Source organism: Lampetra fluviatilis, chromosome 34 (genome assembly GCF_964198595.1).
Source record: "Lampetra fluviatilis chromosome 34, kcLamFluv1.1, whole genome shotgun sequence".
NCBI lineage: Eukaryota > Metazoa > Chordata > Hyperoartia > Petromyzontiformes > Petromyzontidae > Lampetra > Lampetra fluviatilis.
Genome location: NC_136308.1, coordinates 1735982 through 1759541, shown reverse-complemented (window position 1 = coordinate 1759541; position 23560 = coordinate 1735982). Strand labels below are relative to the sequence as shown.

The window sequence follows — 23560 nt, the reverse complement described above, 5'->3', positions numbered from 1 at the left end:
TCTCATATAGAGCAGGTGGGTAGCGATAGTGGAGCGGTTAGCGCGCCGCGTTACGAACCCATCGACTCGAGTTTTACGATTATTTGAACCGGTCCTGGGCCTCCCCTAGGTCGACTCCGCCTCAAATTAGTGTAAACATCGCCCCTAAGGAGACAAAGGCAGCTGGGCGTGGTGTTGACCACCCACCCCCTCGTGTGCTGTTCCGGCCTTCATAGGTGCTCACCAACAGCACTTGCCCCAACAGACTGTTAAGGCTATGCGGGGGATCTTTGTATAGTGGGGGGCAGCAGTGGAGCGGTTAAAATGCTGCGGTACGAACCGGGTAAAGCAAGTTTGATTCCAGCTCACAGCAAACACGAGTCACTATTATCTGAACGAATCATGGGCTTCCCCAAAGTCGACAGCCTCAAATGAATATCTGGTGTGGTTTGTAAACATCGCCACTATAAAAAAGGCAGCCTGGCGCGGTACTGGCCACCCACCCCGTCGAGTGCTGTGCCGGCCTTCATAGGTGCTGCTTCTCGCTAACAGCCCTTGCCCCAACAGTCCGTTAAGGCTATACGGGGGTTCTTCGTTGTATGCTCGTAGAACTCATTCATAAAAAAAAATTGACTGTGAATTGCTCTCCCACATTAGGCCTATCACAAAAATGAAAGCAGTGTTTGGATTTTTGACGGCAATCTTTTTTTGGCTATGGTTCTATTCCGCACAAGTGTACACGTGAGCGTTTACGTGGGGGGGGGGGGGGGGTGCTGTAGAGGTTCGTGGACTATATTGTGAAATGAGCGACCTGTGATTGGTACCAGGCCATGAATAAACACCAGTGGCAGGCGGTGTCTTTTCTATTTCAACTCAGCCTTATTTGAATACCTGGGGCAATGTGTTAACATCGACAATGGCCGAGTTGCCGGCCACATTACCCACTTGTGTGTCATCTTTGGACAACCGATTAAAGATGCAATGCAAGACTCGGTCCATTTCTGCCCAAAGTGCAAAACAACTCTACACAGCCACGATTGGTCTTACCAGTCACACGCAAACCCATCAACGTTCCTTTCTAAGTGATTAGACCCGGTTGGCGGTCATCATATTTTTATGTCGTGGCGGCGAAATGTGAACTACCTCACCTGGTATACAGAAGGTCGTCATTTCGATCTCAACCCTGACGCCTGTATAATTGGAGTTTGCATGTTCTCCCCGTGATCTCGTGGGTTTTTCTCCGGGACCTCCGGTTTTCCCACCACACTTAGAAACACGCGTTTAGAGTGTTTGGCTTCTATAAATGTCCACGTGATAAGCCACTTCTTTGAGCGATCAGATGTGGCCAGGTCGCTTCTGAAAAAGAGCTATAGAACTCGGTTAGCCGTAGTTGGTAAAATACATAAAATAAATAGCTTAGTTTTAGTTTATATTTTTTATGCGACAGCCAGTATCAACACGTGCTCGCTATCAACACTAGCGGCACCATCTCTTCCGCTGCACGGGGGATCTTTGTATTTGTCCCCGCATGTGTCTGTGTGCATGCATATAGAGAATACTCATGGCTATGCTGTCAGCTCAATAATTTCACCCAGACCAACACACGTGGCACGGTTATAAATAAAACACGTGTATGCCCGGGTCATGCTGCAAGTCTGAAACCAGACGCTCGTTTGCTCACCAAAAATCGAATACGCGGCCGCAAAACGTCGCGCTTGGATAAAATGAATGTATACACTCCGGGGTTTTGACCATCTTTCCTCCAATGAAAGCTTCTACCAAACACACACATGATTAATGGGATGCCAGTGAGCTATTTAATGATTGGGGCTATAAAAAAAAACCTGTTGCCTAAATTCGGCAAGTGATCACAATTGTGGGCATATGTGTGGGAATATCCGCGTGTGTTTATAATTGTGTATACCGTATTAAAAATTATATGAAGATGGGGAATGGCAGTGTAGTGGTTAGCTCACAGCGCTTACGAACCCGGTGATCAGAGTTCCAATTCCCGCTCTACAGCAAACATCAGTAACGCATATCTGTACCGGTGTTGGGCCTCCCCTATGTCTACTCAGCTTTAAATGATTACTTGGTGCTTTGTGTGAACATCAGCACTCGGTAAACAAAGTTGGGTCTTCTCGGCCACAGTTATGCTCTCCCTCCTATATTCTTGTGAAACGTTGAGCCCTTTAAAGACACATCTGTACCAGTTTGAAATATTCAGGGTGGCCTGCCCGGAATCCATCCTGGGTTTAACCAGGCTGGATTGTGTGAAGAGCTCACAGATATTTTAAACATCTGGGCATTGTCCCATCAGCTCCTCTGGAAGATGAGGCTGGCTGGCTAAATCATGTCGCCCGCATGTCCAAGCAGCTTCTGTTTGACCATATAGAGGAGGCTTAACAGGCACAGGATAGGCTAAAGAAGACATAGACTCATGTGGTACAGAAGTACGTTGAGATGATTAGAGTTGCCGATGACTGGTACCGGCAGTGTTAAGATCAGCCTCTTTGGAGGCTGATGAAGCATGGCACTGGCCAATTGGATGTAATCGCCCTCCAACAACAACAGAGTGCAGAGGAGCGACGTTCACAACAATGAGCAGAGCACCACACAGCAAGTTTGGCAAAGTGGGAAGCACAGGTGTGGCATCGAACAATCATTTAGCCCGTTAACTCATACCACCTGGGTCTGTCCTGTGACCTCGTGCCAACGAGCCTTCAACACGTCACGTGGCCTCAAGGTGCATCGAGCCTGGCACAAGCGCTGTGGTGATGTCGCCATCACTTAGTGAAAATTGGTGGCTGTTGTGTTCATTTGTGTATATGTGTGCATATGTGTGTGCATGTGTATAAGAGCAGGGGTACAGTGGTTTGCACACTACGATGTGAACTATGCAACCTGAGATTGGTTCCTGTTCATGGATAATGTTCGTGGCAAATGGTATCTAAACTTGGTACGGGTCTCTCCAGGTCAATTCAGCCTTAAATGAGTACGTGGTATGGCGTACAACCATCAGAAATGGGGAGAATCATGCAGCCTAACGTGGTTGCATGACGTGCATGTGCTTGAGAGATGCACGATTGAGAGCCGTAAAGTGGAACGAACATGGATGGATTAGAGAACACACAATGGGTGTCACATCATTCAACCCGTTGTGGAATGTAAGTGGGCTTGGCCAGGACAGGTCACGGCAAGATATGATGGGCAATGGTCAGGATTGGTCAACAGAGTGATAACCAAGGATGCCGAGGACACGCCGCCGAAACTCGGTGAATAAATATGGTTGCGTGAAGGTGCCAGGTGGATCGTTCACGGGCAGAGCTGTGAGAGATGACGACAACTTGGGGGTGTGACGCGGTCTTCTTTCCGTCGTGGGTTCTGATCGTGGCTGATTGATAACGATTATGCCATTCTGTGTGCATGCACGTAACGCAAAGCATCGAGTGAAAACCATCGTATCGTCAACATCCACAATGCATCCAAGTCAAGATGCCCCTCTTTTCAAACAGGCCAACGGAGTGGTCCCTCATCTCCAGTGGCGGAAATTCCACGTTCACGTACAGGAGACTGCTCCGTGCTAGGATGGCCACTGTTGGCCACTCACGAAGTGGTATACCCGGTTTATATCACAGCATAGGGATGATGGGACGGACACGCAGATCCACTGTCGCATTTTGGATGTGAACGTGCCACCTTCAAGTTGTTGAGTTGAGAACTCACAACAGCACTGCCCGGCCAGATCTAAAAAACAGATGTGACCTTATCATCGAATTACTAGGTATAAACAAACCCAATCAGCACAGAACAGTCAGCCAAGGCATATGTTGAGGAAAGCGTGTCCTGTTAACTTAGTAATTGTATCATGTGGCTGGGCAGGGCTGCTGTTTACTGTATGGTCACATTGGGCAGATTATTCAGTTACAGCAGTAAATTTTGCTCTGTATATATCACTCCGCATATTATAAAGTGTATATGTTCATGCATAGGCGCAATTTTTCCGAACTTATTTTCATGTATTTGTCTACAATAAATGTTTACCTTTGCCTCATGTAAAATAGCGGATACCACTGATGAACGGGCCCTCACCTGTTTAACAAAATCATGACAATTCATTGTTTATAATCGTTTGAACTTGCAACATAGAAAAAAAAAAAGCTCAGCTGCTGTTTCCTTATAAGAGAACAACAACGTTAAAGAACAGAACCGTATTAATTGTGGATTGATGTAGAACCTTACATCACATTTAAGCTTTGCAGTTTCGTGATGAAATTGCAAATAAAAGACGTCATATTTGGGGGTGGAACAGTGGTTCGCAAACTGCACGAGTGACCTCGCAAGCAAGGGTTGATCCCTAGCCACGGCTAACATCAGTGGTGAGGTATATCTGAATCGGTCCTGAGTCTTCCTCTACCAACCTGCGGCGATAAACAAACCCCATGACTGATAGGCCATGGGGAAGGCCTTCATACAGCAGTGGAGAGTCTGTGATGTGTTACTATTATTATATTGTTTAAAGAAGAATACATTTATTATTTTGTTGATTTCATTATTTTTATTGAATAGATATCTCCATATCTGGGAACTTACCACTGATTTTACAAACAATAGTGCACAAGGAACATTCGTGGTGAATGTATTATTGTATTTGGTCAGACGGTGCTCTGCTTCAAGGAAGTTAACATTCAGCCCATAATCTAAGCTGCAGTTGATAAAACGGGTACCAATCCGTGGGACTTCAACAGTGGTTGTGCTATGAAAAGACAATGGAATGTGGAATTTCCAAAAACTACTCTGAGGATAATAATAATAATACTTTACCACAGGCCGATCGCCTTGGGGAACTGGGGAGGGAGGGGGGGGGTTCGGCCCCCTTCCAAAGTCTTCAACTCTTGCAGTCAAATCATTTGATGTGCAAACTGTCGGCAGTAGTTAAGAGAGGACTGGACAAAATGTACAAAAAAAATGACAATAATTTTTCTAAACATTTTTTTTTATTTTACCAGGTAAGGCCCACTGAGCAACCTAGCCCACTGAGCTATGTATCCAAGGTCGCTTTTGAAAAAGATGATAGCTCAACGAAGTGGCTTATCAGCGTTTAAAATTATAGCAGCCAAATACTCTAAACGCGCTATGTCGATTCTAAATGTGGAGGAAATCCCCAGAGGGCCCGGAGAAAACTCCACGCGAGCACGAGTAGAGAGACACGCAAACTCCAAACACACAGCAGCAGGCGTCGTCAGGGTGGTGATCACACCCACGACCTCATGTATACCAGGCGAGGTAGTTGACATCTCCTAGCCACCGTGGCGCCCAAGTAAACTGAGTGTCACAGCCATGCCTCGTGCAAACAGCAGGTAACCGCTGGAGCAGAATGAATAACAGACAAGAGCAGATTGTGTCGTTACTCATTCTGTGTGTGGCGTTTAGCGTCTGCTTAAACTTTGTTTAACAATAACTGGGTAATTTACGCCTCCGTTTTGTTTTCACCTCAGCGGTCCCGTATGATGATGATTATTATTTAGACATAGAGCCAGCGACTTGTCAAGTAACGTATGATGTATGCATTAATTGGCGTACGGAAATACATGAGGTTATTTTTCCTTGAGGTTATCAAGTGCAAGAGTACCCTTTTGGTTTTCGTAACCTGATCAGACTTGGTCATCCCTAAAGCGCATGACGGTGACGTGTGGGTTTTGATCCCCTCCCAGTTATCATCGGGGCGAGGCTCGTGTGTGGCAGCAGTGGCTCGTCGGAGCCGATGTTCACAGCGAAGAAAAGCAAGCCCGCCTCTGCTGATGAGACACCAGTGCCGGATTCAGCTAGCGCGGGGCCTGTAGCATATGTTATAAAGGGGCCCTAAATATAAAAAAACACGTAAATATTAAGACACAATTTTTTTACTTGCATAGTAAAGTAATAAAATAAAAAAAAAATGCTACACAGCCAGATAATACCACGAATCGCTAACCGTAAATACCCAGTCGTTCATAAAAGTTGAAGGCAGCATAGTACTATAGTAAGAGAGCAAGTGCAGAATCACTGAACCGGAATTGATAGCTTGAAAGCATTTATCGCGGGGCCCTTGAGAGTGCGGAGCCCGTAGCATATGTAGCTACTACATATGTAGCTACTGCATGTGTAGCTACATATGTAGCTACTTTTGCTTCTAGGATAATCCGACACTGAAACACTCAATGTCGAATCCGGTCCAGAGTTTGCTCGCGTTGAACCAATGATGCTCAGATTATGCACTCCCAGAATGCCGTGCAGCTGATGAGATATGTAAGGGGTACTTCTATTTTGTTATGCGAATGGGACAGATATGGTAAGCATGTATGCATGGTGAAATTCTTGCGCACCGTACTTAGCCACCCTTGCGAATCGGAGGTGCCGGATGTGTGTGACGTGCTTACTTATTTTTGCAATTGCAAAGGACAATCACTCTGCGTGCCGAATTATTATTTGGATTCAAAACAAAAATAAGCACGGCGACGAGAAACCAATTTTGTTTTGTATTTGACGAGAGCCCGGTTCAAGTCACCGAGCGGAGCGAGTGAAGGTGGAGTACAGACATTGGTGTGGCCCCCGAGTCGAAACTCGATGCTTCTGGGTTCTGGGAAGGGGAGGAGATTGGGGCTCACTGCCACACGCACGTAAAGGGACTGTGATCGGCAAGCGGTCGGTGTGTTTCATATGGGGAAGAGAATGCACGGGGAGGGGGAGGGGGGGGAGAATGACCGCGAGAAACATCTTTCATTCGGTAGTTCTCCGTGTCGGGTTGTGCTGACACACTCCATCTCACGAGTCATCTTCAGTGGCTGTACAGATTTTTCGTTTAAGTGCAACCAGCGACGCGCAGTCCTATGTAACGCGTCGCAATAGGGAACGCAACCCATGTCAGTGTTCTCAAAAGGGACCGTGTCAACTTGGAGAGACATTCTCCCAGCGTGTGCGCAGCGTTCAACGTAACGCCACTGCGTACGGCTCCCAAGTTCCACGCGGACGTGTGAGCACTTTGAATTGCATCAGAGTGAAGTTATAACAAATAAAAAAAATTGGATGGGAGATTTTCAACGATTTGCGCATACAGCTGCAATATATGCATACACGTTACCTCCTGTTACATTCGAAATGGGTAACGTTTATGAAGACATCAGTTTATGAAGTTTCTGTTCAAGACTATCACTTGGGATCGTTTATCGGGTTCATAACGCCGATGTCGTAGCAATCGGCGAGGAATGCCGAGGTAATGGATTCGATTAAACCGGTGACTGCACAAAAATCTCCCATCATCTAAAATGTGGCGTTGAGCTTAATTTGGCAATACAACAGTATGGAGGAAACCCGTTTTGGTTGAGTGACATCGGCATTCACATTCTGTGTAGGTCGCGAAACAGCACCGGCTTATGCTGTGTAAGAGAGCCTCTTGAAATGACTCCACAAGTATTCCTCCGGTGTCACCTCCTCGGTCTTTTCCATGGACCCACAATGCACCGCTGATGGCTGGCTTTTGCGCATTGACACCGTGCGCTTTTAACACGTTAGTGGTGTGTAGTTTGTGGTGTGTAGTTAGTGGTGTGTAGTTTGTGGTGTGTAGTTAGTGGTGTGTAGTTTGTGGGGTGTAGTTTCCAGAGAGCAGCGATAGCTACTGTTGTGATGGGCCCCAATGAGGAGTTGTCTATCACTGCTGCTGTCAGTTGATTATATTTTATCTAATTATTTTAATGGTGGGCTAAGAGGACCACAATGCACTTCTTCAGGATAATCTGATGGATTTTGCAAAGACTGCTTTTTTATAAAAAAAAAAATCCCGCGTGTTGTTTGCAACACTGTACAATGCAGTACCTATTATACTGCCTCTTGTGGAAAGGTGATGCGTCAACGCCAAACCAGAATTTGAACTCAGAATAATAATTATTCATTGTTTTATTTCTATAATTTTTCTACCTACGTGACTTTACCGAAAGAACCAAAGAGTATGGATTCCTGCAGTCACGAAAGCTTCAAATCAAGATAGGATCTGAACTCGTAACCTTCGGAATGTGAACCGGCCGCTCTCCTGCCGAGTCACATGGATTCGGATGCCAATCGGAATAGCGCGTAGCAGGATCGCGAGCGGTGGTTGACGCTGATGTTGGTGCCACGATGGCGAGATATTTACAACCTCGCCTGATATGCAGGAGGTCGTGGGTTCGATCCCGACCCTGACGCCTGTATATTTGGAGTGTGTATGTTCTCCACGTGGTCGCGTGGATTTTTCTCCGGGTCTTTCGCTTTTTTACTCCTTCTAACGCGCGTTCGGAGTATTCGGCTGCTATACATTTCCACACGATGAGCTATCAATTGTGGCCAGGTCGTTTCTGACAAAAGATCTGCATAGCTCAGAGGGCCTTACCTGGGGAAATAAAAACAAGTCAGTTGAGACGGGTGTGTGTCCCTGACGTGTGAGATGTGATCGCAGCGATGCTGGCGGCTGCGTGCGGGGCGAGCGAGGATACGCGGGGCTGACGGCTTCGCACCCACCCGTGGCATTGTCGCCACGACAGTCTGGGGGGTGGGGGGGGGGTTGAGAGTGATATTGCATCGGAACGAGGCGCCTATCGGTTACGCCGCACGACACGCTACGCGCACACGCGCGGTGCGGTGGAGTGGCGGGGGGGCCCGGGTGGTCAGGATGAGACAACTCGGGAAAACTGTGAAGCCTTCAATTCGCAGACTGCATTTAGCATCGTGCTGAGTCGGTGACATTTACGGTGCGGGGCGGGGGGGGTGAGGTTTGTTTTCTTCCAGGCAGGAATGCCGATTGGGGCTCGGTCTCCGAGTGCATCCGCGTTTCGCTGAACTGTAACGACCTTCAGGCCACGGTCGCCCTCGTGGTCACACCTCACGCTGGGAGCCAAAGGTCTGTCTATGCGGGGCAGCTCACTCAATGGCTCACGTTGTTGCACCAGGGCTATCTTTAGTTGTTAGATGGGGTTTAGTTTACATTCGCTTGTCATACTAATGTGTCCTGTTCTAAGTGTTATAAAACGTGCCCGACGTGCTGTGTATGTATCCATACGTTTTTTGGGGGGGTTAGATCGCGCAAATATAAATGTGTCGTCGTTAAACCCGCCACCACCCGACACAGGCAATTCGTAAGGTTTGTCACGTAAACAGAACGTGCCAATTCGTTACTAGCTCAGCACACCGGTGTGTTAGAGGGTAAACCCACGACATTAACAATTCGAGTACGTTTCGCCAGCAATTGCCACTGGCAACATCAGGCGGCAGCCAGAGCTGTGGATATTTCCTTCCGTTTCGGCCTTAAACAGTGACGCACGTGGTGTCGTCACTTGTCAGCCAATCAGGTGCGAAGGCCAGAGGCGTCGGGGTTATGTATGCAAATGCATAACAATGGATATCAACTACCGGTTGGGTTGTACATAGGATAATCAACACACGCTATTCATGCACACCATGCATGTACATCCTGACGTTTGTGTGTGTAAGAAATCACAATACCTGTTCTTGTCTGCTCAAGGTCAATCACCTTCGACGGATGGTGGCCTGAAGTGGATCAGTGTAGTATTACTGGATGATTCGCTTCCAAGCAGCACCAAGCCTCGAGCTATCAGAACGGTTAAAATTATTTTTTTCTCTCTCAATTACAATAGATTATCTAATTAGTCTTGGCCAGTCGTAACTAATTTTGCACATAACTTCAACATTATCAAAATAAATTGAGTGTCCTTGTTGGCACGCGTGTTGTGCCACTGCCGACAGTTGTGTTTGGGATGATTTAATATTATTTTATTCTTTTAGTTTCATGCTGATCATTCGTTCTGTCTGACCAACATAGCATTTGCCACAATAGAAATGTATCCGATATACACCTTCTGTCTATAGCTTCGGTAATGCATCTTTAGTACCAGATATTAGTTCCTGTATTTTATGTATCGCGCCAAATCTCACTCAGATGTTTTTTCCCCCAAAAAATTGGCTAATTTATCAGTTACTCCTGCAATGTATGGTATTTTAATACTTTTAACTGCTTGTGCTATTTGATTTTGTTTTGGAATTTAGTGCCCGGTTGATTTGCACATCATTGTAACCTTTCAATTGCAGCACTTCTTTAACATGTTCAATCTCACTACTCAGACTATAACCATCCGACACTTTCTTAGCCTGATGTATGAGCATCTTGAGGAGTGAATTTCTGTACAGGGTGATGGTGCGACTCTGCATTCAGATCGGCGTCAGTGTGAGTTTTTGTGGATAAACGCTGTGGTATTTGATCGTTTTGGCCGTGGCCGAGGAGAATATCCAGGAATCGGAGAGTTGTCAACCTCTACATCTATGGTGAACTGGATGTATGTATGTATGGTGAACTGCATGTATGTATGTATGGTGAACTGGCTGTATGAATGCTGAACCTGTGTTCGCACCGTATGCATACAACCGTGCTAATCGGAGGTGCGTTATGCTGCGTCCCGATTCGAGAGATTTACTCTCCTGGAAGCTTGCAAATAAAAATCCCTGCCTTGGACCATCACCTCTCTTGGGTCAATACAATAAGTACCGCTTCATGGAAAGTCAGCAGCGGTTGTACTTTAACTGGCATATCCCATCATAGGAATGTGGGATTTCCATCACTCGCTCAGGGCTGTCAATGGATGCTGCCCCGTTGCATGTTTTTACATCAGGGAGGCACCTTGACATTCCGGGTCCCGCCGTCTCAGCGTGACCTATGGAAGGTAACAAGAATTCAATTATATTGCACAAGTAGCCAACGTCTAAGTCGTCTAAATCATCCATTTCAGGAAATGCAATACACCGTAAGGAAATCTCCTGCATGATTATTCTATATATAATGCTCAAAAATGCATTTACATACATTTTGGGAGCTCAGGGAGTTCCAAAGCCAATGTATTTTTAAATGGTACATGTGAACCGACACACACATGGTGCTGCGTGTACTGCCACAAACGTCGTGTTCAGTATTGGCTTGCGCGTGCAGTCACCTTGCTCCAAGTCTTGAAGGTTATTTTGAGCTACTCCAACAGTACAATGTGATCTATATGGCTCCAGGAAATGTATCTTCACGTCACTGGGCGGTCAGCAATTGTTACACAAAGCAACCGTGGGTCAGGTTGCAGTGTGTTAAATACAGAAACTGCTTGTCGGAAGGACATCATAACTCAAGAAGACTTGTACACCAAGTGGCCTTCGTTTGACCCATGATACCACTTTTATTTTAAATAGCCTCATTCATGCTAATCGCATCCCAGAACGCTGTCCATAAATTGCATACAAGGAACCATATACAGCCACTACCAACGCGTAATTAAACAGATGACCACAAGCACCCGAAGGAGGCTGCAGTTGTCCACTGGGGCCCCGCCCATGCTGATGGACAGCCGTTGCTCCCAGGGCCATGCACCAAGATTCCTGGGGTCACGCTCGGTGAGAGACCATCGCAGCTCACGAGCTAAGGAGTAGAATTGGGGCTTCTAACAAAAATAAATAACAAATGACAAATAGCAGGAGATCATCTTTCTTTAATTGCACTTCAATTCCCTTGAAACAGCAGTCCCCAAGTGCAGACAACAAATGGTTCACTCAAAAAACGCACACAAAAAAAACAACGCAAGCCGACAGTGCAAACGAGCAACCTCAAATACACAGTGTGGACAAGAACCCTAACCACGCGCGCGCGCACACACACATTGCACACTACACGCTAATTTAGTAGTTATAGCATTCATAGTATTGCCAAACTAAACGGATGAACTTGCAGAGCATAAAAGGGTGCCTCCGATTTAACTGTGTTGAAACAGGCATTTGCAAAATGCCATCCCACTGCAGAGAAACGTGACAATTTAAAAAGAGAAGCAATGAATACTTTCGTCAAAACATAAGCATTTGAGAAATCACAAAAAAACTGAATCCGCTTTCAACACCACCAAACACAATTGCATGCACGTCTCCATACTTATCATTTAAACGTTTGCTTAACGATACGGAAAAATCAAAAAGAATCACGTAATCTCTGCGAAGAAACGGCCGATTCAAATGAACATTAAAGCATATTCAGTTTGCATATCCTAATGTGTATGGCTATCATAAAGAAACACTTAACCCAAAAAATCAACTTTTTCAGTTATTGGGTTGCATTTCAAAAGTTTAGTGCTACCACGCTGTATATATATAAAAACAACTATTTGCATATATTTATAATGGAATTACAATTAGCCTAAACTTGTACGGTGAAAATCCCTTTTAGCTTCAGAACCTGCTTTACATTCATACCTCTAGACATTACTTATGCTTGCAAGTTGTTACTACGCTATGCTTGTATTCATTAGCAACAGACTTGTATCTCCCGCCGAGTGTATGACTGTACCACGTGTTGTTCTAGAGGAAGTGAACTCCTCAAGGTACAAACGTGTGGAGCGAAACGTTTGGACATCGCGCCAGAGAACCAAGCGACACAATCCAAATGACACACGGGAGAGCTCTACATCACGACTGTGAGAAAATCCGTGCCAGCCGTAATTCGATTTTCAGTTTAGAGAATTACCTAAAAAAACGATCACCCCAAAAACAAAAAAACACTCCACAAAAACATCGCTGCAGGTGGGAAGCTTTGCAGTTAAATGATACAAGCCATCCCTTCGAAACAAACATTCTGAAATATTTTGGACGCAACGTGAGCGCACAGATGCACGACTACAATATTTCTTCAAATGACAACCTCGCAGCATCAACACGAGTGCCACCATGTAATTATTACTCGGCGACGAGACGTGAGAAGAAGTGTTAAGTCGGTGCAATTTCCTTTTTAGTATCTCATTCTTAAAAATAACCGAGCGCCTCCCCATACTTATCCAAGCCGACTCCGAACGATGTTGTGCAATTACCTTGTTCCGTACCCCCGAATCATTTGATTTTCACCAAAAAATAAACAGTTTTGTGAATGATGTACTCAAAGTCATTTTAATTCCAACAAGGCCGAGTCTTTGTATGCACAGCAGATCAATGTTTCATTTCATCTCTGTACTCAAATTGAAATGTCCTCCGGCCTTTGCAATCAACAACTTAATTGAAATGAGGGCCAATAAAGAGACAATAGACAGGTAATATTGCCCGTGCTCACGCTTGACCGTTCACGGTTTTTGCATGCGAACCAGAATGGGCGCTGGTTTTGTCCATTCATTAATTTCTGGTGCAATGGGTCACTCATTCTGCAAGGCAGATTAAACCCAAATAAATGTTGGAGACTAAAATGCCAGGCTTTTTAAATCGCGAAAAGTTTAACACGCTGTGTTTTACAAAGGTTAGAGTAAAAGAACAAGGCTACCCAGTGTCTTATGATTAATACAAGTGTGTTATCCGCGACTACATAAGACACTCGCAAAGTGCACAATTAAATGCACTGTGTAACATTTCATAGTGGTGATCGTTTTGGAAATTGCCAGGGTAATTACGGCACCCAAATAATACTTTGTACTTAAATTGCGGGGATATGTTTTTGACGTAATTTTAGCAATCACGTCAAATTATGGATAATCAATGTTCTAAAAACAATGACAAGAATATATTTCAGAAAATAATGCGTACTACAAGGGCTTAACGAAAACATTGACAACAACTTGAGCCATCAAACTCTTCACCACAACTCGAACCAAAGTAGTCGCTCATGAACAATCGAAAATAAAGTCCTTGAAACGCGTGTAAAAAAATATCACCTCGTTTCTTTCCTGCTGGCTCGGCAAAACGGTTCATGAACAATGGTGAAAAAAAATTAACCATTTCAAACGCACGCCAACGTAACTCTAGGCCCAACTTCAATTCAATGCCGACCTTGGGGGGTCGCGACAACGAAAACTCAAGGAAAGGCGGCGCGTCTATGCGTATTCCTATTTGCCCCGCACAAAAGCCGTCTTATAACCTCCCTGTGCTGTACGAACAGCACAGGAACCAACACGTGCTGCTCCCTTCGTCGTTCCACCACCGCAGGTTCAACCGGCCACGTGACGCCGGAGACGCACGGTTGGCACGACCCTATTTTTAGGCCCCGGTTATCAAACCCGCCGGCCTGAACGCGGTGTTCCGTGCAGGCTCCCACATTCTCAACAAATCGAGTTTTGGACAGGGACCACACTCGCGAGACGACCCCCCCTCCCCCGCCTTGTACACACAAAGCAGGTGGCTCGAGCTTCATGCCAAAAAGCGCGGCGGTCGACGTGACCACATCGTGCGGTGGAGGCGAATCCTGGGATGGGGCGTCGCGGCAAAAGTGTGTTAAAGCCGGTCTTGGGATGGGAGCGGATGGGAAACGCAGCACTTTAAATCACCGTATTATTAACTCCATTTCGTGTTAGTTGTTTAACCAGACGAGGCCACCGAGATTCGCGAGCCGTGTTAAAGAAAGCGGGGACCTGAGAACGGGAGGTGGGCAAGAGAATGTTACATTTTAAAAGATATAATTAGTTGCACGAAGCCGAGGTTTGGAGTTTGGTTATGGCACATCGGGGGTTACTCTTGTAAATGGAGGAGGGGGGGGGGTCACAAGATCGTTATTGTCCACATTGCCACTGCAGAAGATTTTAATGATAAAATAGGAACATTTAATATAGATTTATTGTAGACTTAACAACATCACAATGGTGATCTTATAAAATGTAAATTTTAGTGGCAAAATGTCATGGATGCAAGTAATTCAGAAACCCAAGTCACACGTTTGTACACATCGGCCTGATATAGGTCGTTATTTAATAGTTAAAATTTTTAATATCCTTTAGACATACCCAAAGTGAATTCCCAACGCAGACCTATGTTTGCACTGCCCCTTACTCTTTCCTTAAATAACAAACACTTTAACATTTCAATAAACATTCATCGTAATCTTCTGGAGTTACCTTTCATTCAAACTCAACGTAGGTGGGCATAGTTAAAAACACGTGCACCGATAAAACGCTCATTGTCAGATGTGGCCAATCGGGAAAACCACATCTTGATACGGTAATACATTTATTATTATGATTATTACTCAAAATACAATTTACATTGGCTGCATTGGGACACACGCGATGGGGGAAGACCGTCTGTGAAGAATGCATGCAGGAGCACGCCAACATGCTAAGACTTTGAAATAAAGTTACAAATGTCAGTGTTAATACAAGTCCATCTCTCTATCGATCGCAGGCTAACTGGTGGGGGGGCCAGAATTGCCTGGAGGGCCCAAACTGTACTGCTAATATAGCAACGGCTGTTGATGCCACATCGAAAACAGTGGGCCAAGACGCACTACTACACCATCAAGAAGGCAACACGCTGTCAAGGCTATTTATTTCATGAAAGCTTATTAATTTCTCCATGTGAATTGGGAGACGTTCATTATGGATCGAGGTGACGGATTGAAATGTAAAAAAGCCTTGACCATCTTGCCTTAAAATTCAACCCCCAGGATCAAATTCACACCAATGGAAGGGAAAGGGGGGGGGGGGGGGTTATCGCGCGATGCTTTGAAGCCAAGCCGCTTTATACAAATCCTCGTGTATTATTTGATACACGCCACAAATTCAGCATTGACACTCGCCGTACTCTCAATTCGCCTACACGCTACTGTAGGTTCGCGGTACGAGAAGTCCGTGAAGTTTGCGCACGCACTGGCCTGCGCATGTGCAAAGCCCTCAAAACGCGAAATTTGGCCGTTGCGCCAATTGCATCGCAAGCCGATTGGAGGACGAGTGGCACCCAACGCGTTCCAAAAGATATCCTTTACAAAAATCTAGTGCTCCGCTAACATTGCCGTGTGTTTAGCCCAAGCGAGTCTTCCCCATTATTGCTCAAGGTACGAAAGAGGTAAAAGCGGTTATTTGACGACGTGGAAGCTGCTTCAAACGATCCGAGGAGGCTGATGCCAACAACAAAACAATTAAGGGAAAAAACAGCTTCACTGCAACGCCTTGAAATGTACGGAAATAACGACAGCTACTGCACACAGTCCGACTGCACTTTGTAACTGCTGGACAATTACTTATTCCCCCCATATAAAATCCAGAGCTGTTAATGTCTTCATCCTAACAAAAATATCCCAAATCCTTTTATGCACATATATGTTACATTCAGTTAATCTTCTACCATTACGCAAGAAATTATCACGCTATTGAAGGTGATTTTTTTAAGTATTCGATGCCAGTATGTTTTTTTAAACACGCTATAAATTATGCTTTTACTTTGTAACTGCTCATAGTTAATGGTGTGTGCATGGTGTGGGTTTGAAGGTTTTTAAATGTTGTGCAAGTATGGACAACTGATCTATTGCTTATAAAAATAGACTAAGGATGACTGAACGCCAAGTCATTTTACACTTTTTACAAGATACCCTAAGTACCAAACAGCTCACAAACAAGGAGAACAATTCCTCAGATGTAATCTATCAACACCAAATTGAGATAATTATAAATTGGCATCGTTAACATTATTGCATAACCTATAACTGTACTTAAAACCACTTTTAAAATAACTTCATGTCAAAATCTAGCTATTCACTCCCCGGGTTGATACTGCCTGTGACCGGACTCTGTTATCTCGTTCTCGTAGTAAAGGACACCCAAGGAAACAACGTAAAGTGCGCAACACACCACAATGTCGTAGTGGTACAAGGCCACGAGGAAAACGACAAAAGCGAGGAAGTACAAAACCTTCTCGAACACCTGCTGCAGCCGCTTGTAGCTCGGGCTCACGTCCGACGCCACCGCCGTGGCCGACTCCACCCACCCCCTCCTCTGCCTGACCTCGCCTCCCCCCCCAGAGGGCTCGGCGGCGACATGGTCCCAGCCCGAAGCTCCGGGCGAGGAGTCGTCGTCCTCGACGAACGCCCGGCTCTCATCCTCTTCCGGAATCACCTCGTTCACGATGATGGTCGGGAACGCCGGCCTGGGCCTTCTTGGCTTGGGCCTCGCTTTGTTCGCGTCAGGAACCGGCTGCTCGGCCGACTCGTCGCCGCCGTCGCCGTCGGCTGCGGCGCCAGGGCGCCCTTCAGAATTGCCGAACGCTTGAGCCGCGTGGGACGAGTCGGGTCGCGAGTGATGAGACGAGTGCAGATCGCCTTCGAGCGGAGGAGAGCCTTCGGTCGCACGTGGCTCTTCCCGTTCTTCCGGACTGTCGTCGGCGATGCCCCGCAGCGCGTTTCCCACGATCCCCTTGGTCTCGCCGCATTCCTCAATGATGCTGGCGAGGACGTCTTTTCCCTCCGCGGAGTCTCGCAGTGTGAACCGTTCCACTGGCTGATTCACCTCCACGAGCATGCTCTGCAGAATGTCCCGGATTTCTCCAACTTCGGTCAAGAGGCGAGTTTCACGGAGCTGCTCTTCCTCCCCAAATGCTTTTGACGGGTCACATGCAGAGTCAAGGTCAACTTTGGTGGCAAGGTCATAAATTCCCCTCTTTGACATTGGCAATTCATTCAACGATCCCTGCGACACTTGGGCCTCCTCAGAGAGGCTTTCATCTGCGACAGTATCTTGTACATTTAATATGTAGTCACAGCCTGCTTCAAGCACATTACTCTTTACACCTACCGCTTCCATTTCATCACATACTGGGAGCACTTCAACTTCAGGCTCTGCCAAGACAGAGCCAGACACGGACAGACTTTGAAGTTGCACTTGCGGATCTGAGTGAAGAAAGATGGTACCTGTTGATACTGCTTGCTCTCGTTTCAAGTCAGCCTTCTCTTCTTCCAGCTGCAAATCTACAACATTTGTTTCCGGGTACTGCTTTTCTTCGTCTTCTTCGAACGAGTCTACATCTTTGTTTAGCTCCTCATACGCAACACGAGGCTCCAAATCTTTATACAGTTCTTGGTTCTCAAAACGCAAGTCAACGCCATCATCCTCATCATTATCCCACACATCTTCGTCGCCTTCTCCCGCTGCAGGCGCATCTTCTCCGACCCGTTTCACCTCCTCAGTGAGATGCTGCTCCACTGGCGACTGGGGCACGGCATCCTCGTCAAGTAGTCCTTCATTAATCCTACTCGCCGGACGACGACGCGATAGAGGCGGGGTTTCAAGTAACCACTGGTCAACGGATTCTAGTTCAGGAGTTACCGCGCCGTCCTCCTTGCTTACGGCCGGCGCAACCGAGGTGAGTAGCAACCGAGCGGGTTGAACGACGTCTGCAGAGGCCTCCAAATCACGAGTTCCTTGAGTACACGAAGACACGGCAAGAGCATCCCAAGGGGTTTCCAAATCGGCGAGTTTCAGCGGAGGTTTAAAAGCAGAGCTTTCGAAATTAGTCTCCTCCGCGAGTTCGTCGCCTTGTGCATCTTCAAGGTGGGCTGTGGGCACCATCTCCTCCCCTTCAGGCTGCGCGCAAGGCCCTGCGCAGTCTTCCTCGCCCTCCGGTAAACATCGCTCCGCCAAGCCGGCATCGTCTGGCGACACCTGCAGCGTGGCGGCGTTGGCTTCCAAAAAGCGTCTGACGTTCTCTTCCACCATGCCCACGATCCTGTTTAGCTGCTCTGGCGTAATGATGGGCTCCGCCAGGGCATCAGTTTTATCGGTCCCCTCGGCCAGAAGCACGTGGGTTTCACAACCGGACGTTTGTTCGTCGTCTTCGACATACTCTCCCCTTGTAAGGTCATGTTGAGTTCCGTTCCCCGCAGCTGGATCATCAGTCACGCTCGAGTCAGCTGCCCAATGTTCCTCCAGTGAATGGGTTCGCTCCTCTGGTGGAGTCTTCTCAATCAAACTTGTTTCTTTCAATTTCAGGAGCTCGTCCACGCGTTCGTTGGGCACATCAGATGTTTCGGGGAACCACTGCGTTTGGATTGGCACTTTTGGAAACTCTAATTCGTGCTGGTATTTGATCTCTGGGGTTAAATCAGGTGTCTCCCCAAGTTGTCCTGGCTGCTCTGTCATCACGTAGGATTCTACAGCTGAAAATGTTTCAAGAAAGGGTCTATTCCAAACTGTTACTTCCGTGGATTCAAAACCTCTGTCTCTGGGCTGCGGTTCAACAAGAGAGGATACAGCTTCAATTTCCTCACTGTCTGGCAGGTCGACTAATGGGCGAATCGCTCCCAGCAATGCCTCCTGAATGGCCTGAATGTTTAACGTCACATCTGAGAAGTCGTGATTTGGCTTGAATTGCTCCATATAGTGCTCTAGATCGGGAGCTTCTTCAACATCCTGATCTAGTTCAGCATCGTCGTCTACGTCGGACAGATTACAGCTGCCCGGTTCAACAATGACGCTCGCAACACTGACCTCTTCGTTTATCTCACACGGCGACGCCTCTCCAAGTCCCACTGCGTCCGACATGAACTCGGACAGCGGCACTTCTTCATACTGCAGGTTCAAGTCGGAGGCACCGACAGGAAAGTGTGCATCGGCGTCGCCGCTTTCGAAGTAACGCTTCACGCTCTCTTCACCCAAGTGTGATATTTGGGTCTTCTTTTTTACCAAGACGTTAGCCGTTTGAACGTCAACCTCCTCCTGCTCCTCCTCCTGCTGCTGCAGTTCCTCTCTAAGCACATCAGTCGGATGATTATCATGCTCCTCCGCGACTGCATGGTGCACGTGACAGACCCTTGGCGTGGAACTCGTCGGCAGGCTTTCTGTAACCGTCGCCTGCAGTGCGAAATCATTATAGGATGGATACTCCTGTGCCACAGGCCGAGTTTCCTGCACTGAAAAGTTCTGCTCGATGTCAGTTGTTTCTTGGACTTTAACTACATCACCAATGGGCTGGTGAGGCAGTGGAGATGCTTCAGTGATGCACAATGTCTGGTTTGCCACCTTTAGAAAGGGGTCTAGAGCATTGTCTTCTTCTTCAGCATTAGATAATGAATCCAGCTGGAGTTGCTCTAAAACAGCAGATTGTAAAATGCACTGATTATCTTCTACACTGGGTACCAAGTCAGTCACAGTTTCAACAGCATCTCTCGCAATGCTTACATCTTTCTGAATGGGCTTTGGAGGGACAGCTGCGAATAATGGGTCGTCTTGAAGCTGCACGTGTGGTTCTGAAAAGATCATCTCCGAACTTTCCACAAGGCGCGATTCTGAACAGATCATGTCTGAACAGATCATCTCTGAACTTTCTAGAAGGAGTGGTTCCGAACAGATCTCGGAACAGATAATCTCTGAACAAATCATCTCTGCATTTTCCATAAGGCGTGGTTCTGAACAAATCATCTCTGAACAGGTTTCTGAACAGATCATCTCTGAACTTTCTAGAAGGAGTGGTTCCGAACAAATCTCGGAACAGATAATCTCTGAATAAATCATCTCTGCATTTTCCATAAGGCGTGGTTCTGAACAGATCATCTCTGAACAGGTCTCTGAACAGATCATCTCTGAACTTTCCAGGAGTGGCTCTGAACAGATCTCGGAACAGATAATCTCCGAACAAATAATCTCTGCATTTTCCATAAGGCGTGGTTCTGAACAAATAATCTCTGAACAGGTCTCTGAACAGATCATCTCTGAACTTTCCAGGAGGAGTGGTTCTGAACAGATAATCTCTGAACAGATCATCTCTGCATTTTCCAGAAGGCGTGGTTCTGAACAGATCATCTCTGAACAGGTCTCTGAACAGATCATCTCTGAACTTTCCAGGAGGAGTGGTTCTGAACAGATCATCTCGGAACAGATCATTTCTGAACTTTCCAGAAGGCGTGGTTCTGAACATGTCATCTCTGAACAGGTCTCTGAACAGATCATCTCTGAACTTTCCAGGAGTGGTTCTGAACAGATCATCTCTGAACTTTTCACAAGCAGTGGTTCTGAACAGATCATCTCTGAACTTTCCAGAAGGCATGGTTCTGAACAGATCATCTCTGAACTTTCCAGGAGTTCTTGGACTAGTTCATCAACCGGATAGACGATCCCGGCCAACCCCTCTGCAGGAACTTCGTGCTCGCGGTCAGCATGCATTCCACGCGCGGGCACCCACTCGCTACCCTCGTCCAATTCTTTAGCGGAGACGGGAGACGACTTCACGATCACATCTTGTGTTACCCCTGTTACCCACGGTTCCTTCTGCAGCGGTGGACTATCGGCCACCCAGGGGGTTTCCTGGATTGGCAGGGTCTGCTCGACAGCCGTCTCCCGTTCTTCCGCCGCCTCGGCTGCACCGGCATGCTCGTGACACAAGGAGGTCGGGTCGCTTGGCATGCACGAAAAGTCACCAACAGTTTCGGCTTCCGGTGCTGCACGAGCTTTTCCATCACTTGAATCCAGCAGCACCCCCTCGGTTGAACTTTCCACAGCTGGCGTTTCTTCCACAATTTCATAATCTTCCCAAGAGTCCTCGCTCGCTGGATTCAGATCGGTCTCAGTATGCCCTTTGGCCATTTCATTGCCCTGGCAGACTTCTGGCGAGTGCTCTTGGCTGACATTAGTTGGGGTTATGGAGTCCTCGTCCGAGGTTTCGTGCATTTCCTGTACCAATTTGTAATCACCCAGTGCCGCTTGTTTTGACAACACATACGCACAAGGAGGATCCAATTCTTCACCCAACTGCACGTCATCACAGCTTGTATCCATTCCGACTGGTTCTTCGGGGCGCAAAGACTCCTCCAATTGCCCTCTGACATGAACGCACGATATCGAGTCGTGTTGCAACTCATTGCTATTTCGACCAAAATCTGCAGGAGCCTCCTTTGCGTGCTGAACAACGGCGTCTGCAGTATCGAGCTCGCACTCCGAGTGTTCTGTTGGAGCACGATGTTCGTGCAGACGAGTTGAGTAGGAAACATTGGCCATCTCAAAAGCCTGCAGCGGCATGGAGGCCACTTCGGTCAAATATTCACTGCCTTTGAGATCCGCCGGCAAGACTTCTTCATAGAGACTGGCATCTTCAGTCTGCACCGAAACATCACACTCGGTCACTGCAGCCCTTTCAGCAGCAGCAACCACATGATCATCGACGTCCACCGGAGCTTGCGGTTCGTCACAAACGTCCAATTCCGCCTGTGCCTCAAGTGCTTCATTTGCGTCATCTTTGGAGTAGTTCAATTGCACGTCTTTTTCCGAGCATCCCGCGGCGGTTGTTCCTGGTAGATCCACGCCCGCCGCTTTGTTCCCCTCCACGTCCCAGCCCTCATCCACTCCGAGCGACGTGGGGGATTCATCAATGCACTCGCCGGGGTTAGCAGTCGTTTCAGCTTCACCTACAATCCGGAGGTCCTCGTAGCTCTCGTAATGCGAGTAAGCGTTTTCCGTCGGCCTGCGCGCCGCCGCCGGCGGCACCACTACCACCGATTCGAAGGCGGCGTCACCATCCGTTGGCATGTTCATGTTGAAGTCCGCAGCCGGCTCCTGCCGCAAAGTGCTCATCAAACCTTCGGCACTCCCCTCTGCGCCCCGCTCGCTGGCCGACGAAGGACCATCACCAGAGGCGGCCTCCCCCCCTACCTCTTCGTCGTTCTGGACCAGCACCCTGGAGCGATCGTCGTCCAACTTGGTGGCCACTGGCAACTCGCTCCTCACAACAGTCTGCACGGTGCTCACTTCGACCTCCGTCATCTTGGCGAGCTCGACGCGTCGCTGCGCGGCGCCGGTTTCGTTTCGCGTAGCACGGTCAGGATCCTCGTTCCGGTCCGCATCAGCAGATGGCTCGACCATATCAGTGGCGTCCTTGGAACTTGCCAAATTATCGTTGCGCGAATCGGCATCCCGGTGCATCATCGAACTGGCATTGTCCAACACATTATTATTCTCAGAGTCGGCTTCAAAATTAGCAGCCGGTGAAGTTGCTTCACTTGAGGAATCGTCAGTGTTGTCATTCCCTTCCACGTCGTCGAGGCTGATGTGAGAGAATGGGTGAATTCCACCCTCATCTTTCATTTTCTTGCAAAGAGCCGCGATTCGCTTGTTTCTTGAAAATCTGGACCGTTTTTCAGGCTTCTTGATTTCTCCAGTGTCTGCAGGCGTTTCAGCATGGGTGCCCTCTTGTCCTCCGACATGCAGCCTAAGTTCCCGGTTGTTTTCATTTCCTCCTCCAAGCACCTTCTCTTCTCCAGTTGGACTCGTCACCATCAGCTGCAGCGGCACAAAATTCTGCAAACAACAGTTTGAAACGGGTCTTATTAATGAGATCATCATTATGGATGCATTACTTTCGCACCGTATGTAGCCAACCGTCCTCAGGTGCGGGGGAAGGAAAACTAAACACAAAAAGCAGTTCTAGAGAAATTAGTTTACAATCTAGATTTAAGTGCATAGCCCTCGATGGGGCTTCCTAATTTTGGAAGAACATTCCAGAAGGCCACAGAAGCACATCTGAAAGAGCGCGATGCACTGTCCGTCTTTGTTCGATGACTAGCCATTAGAGCCATATTATTACAATACTTATCAACATAAGCCAACAGAAGTGTGGAATAGGCATGTCTTAAAGTGTCATCATCATCACCAAAATCGTTGTCACCATCAATAAAACCATAATTTGACTTTTGTAACAAGATTTACCGCCTGTGATATTCTGACAACAGTCATGAGAATGACATTAAGGTCAAGGTGTGATTTAAGAACTTGACAAAAGAAGGCTATCAAGTTAGCCTGCGATAAACGCGAGC

At 47.2% G+C, this 23560-nt stretch overlaps 1 protein-coding gene across 3 annotated transcripts in view; it reads right to left on the bottom strand.

Moving 5' to 3' along the window:
- Positions 1-11514: 11514 nt before the first annotated feature.
- The window catches only part of LOC144944274 (uncharacterized), a 31999-nt gene continuing 19953 nt past the window's right edge, over positions 11515-23560 (bottom strand). For all 3 annotated transcript variants that reach the window (XM_078872292.1, XM_078872293.1, XM_078872294.1), the window contains exon 5: positions 11515-23045. In XM_078872292.1, coding sequence (XP_078728418.1) covers positions 16521-23045 — 6525 coding nt within the window. In that variant the 3' untranslated portion in view covers positions 11515-16520. The remainder of the gene's footprint in view (positions 23046-23560) is intronic.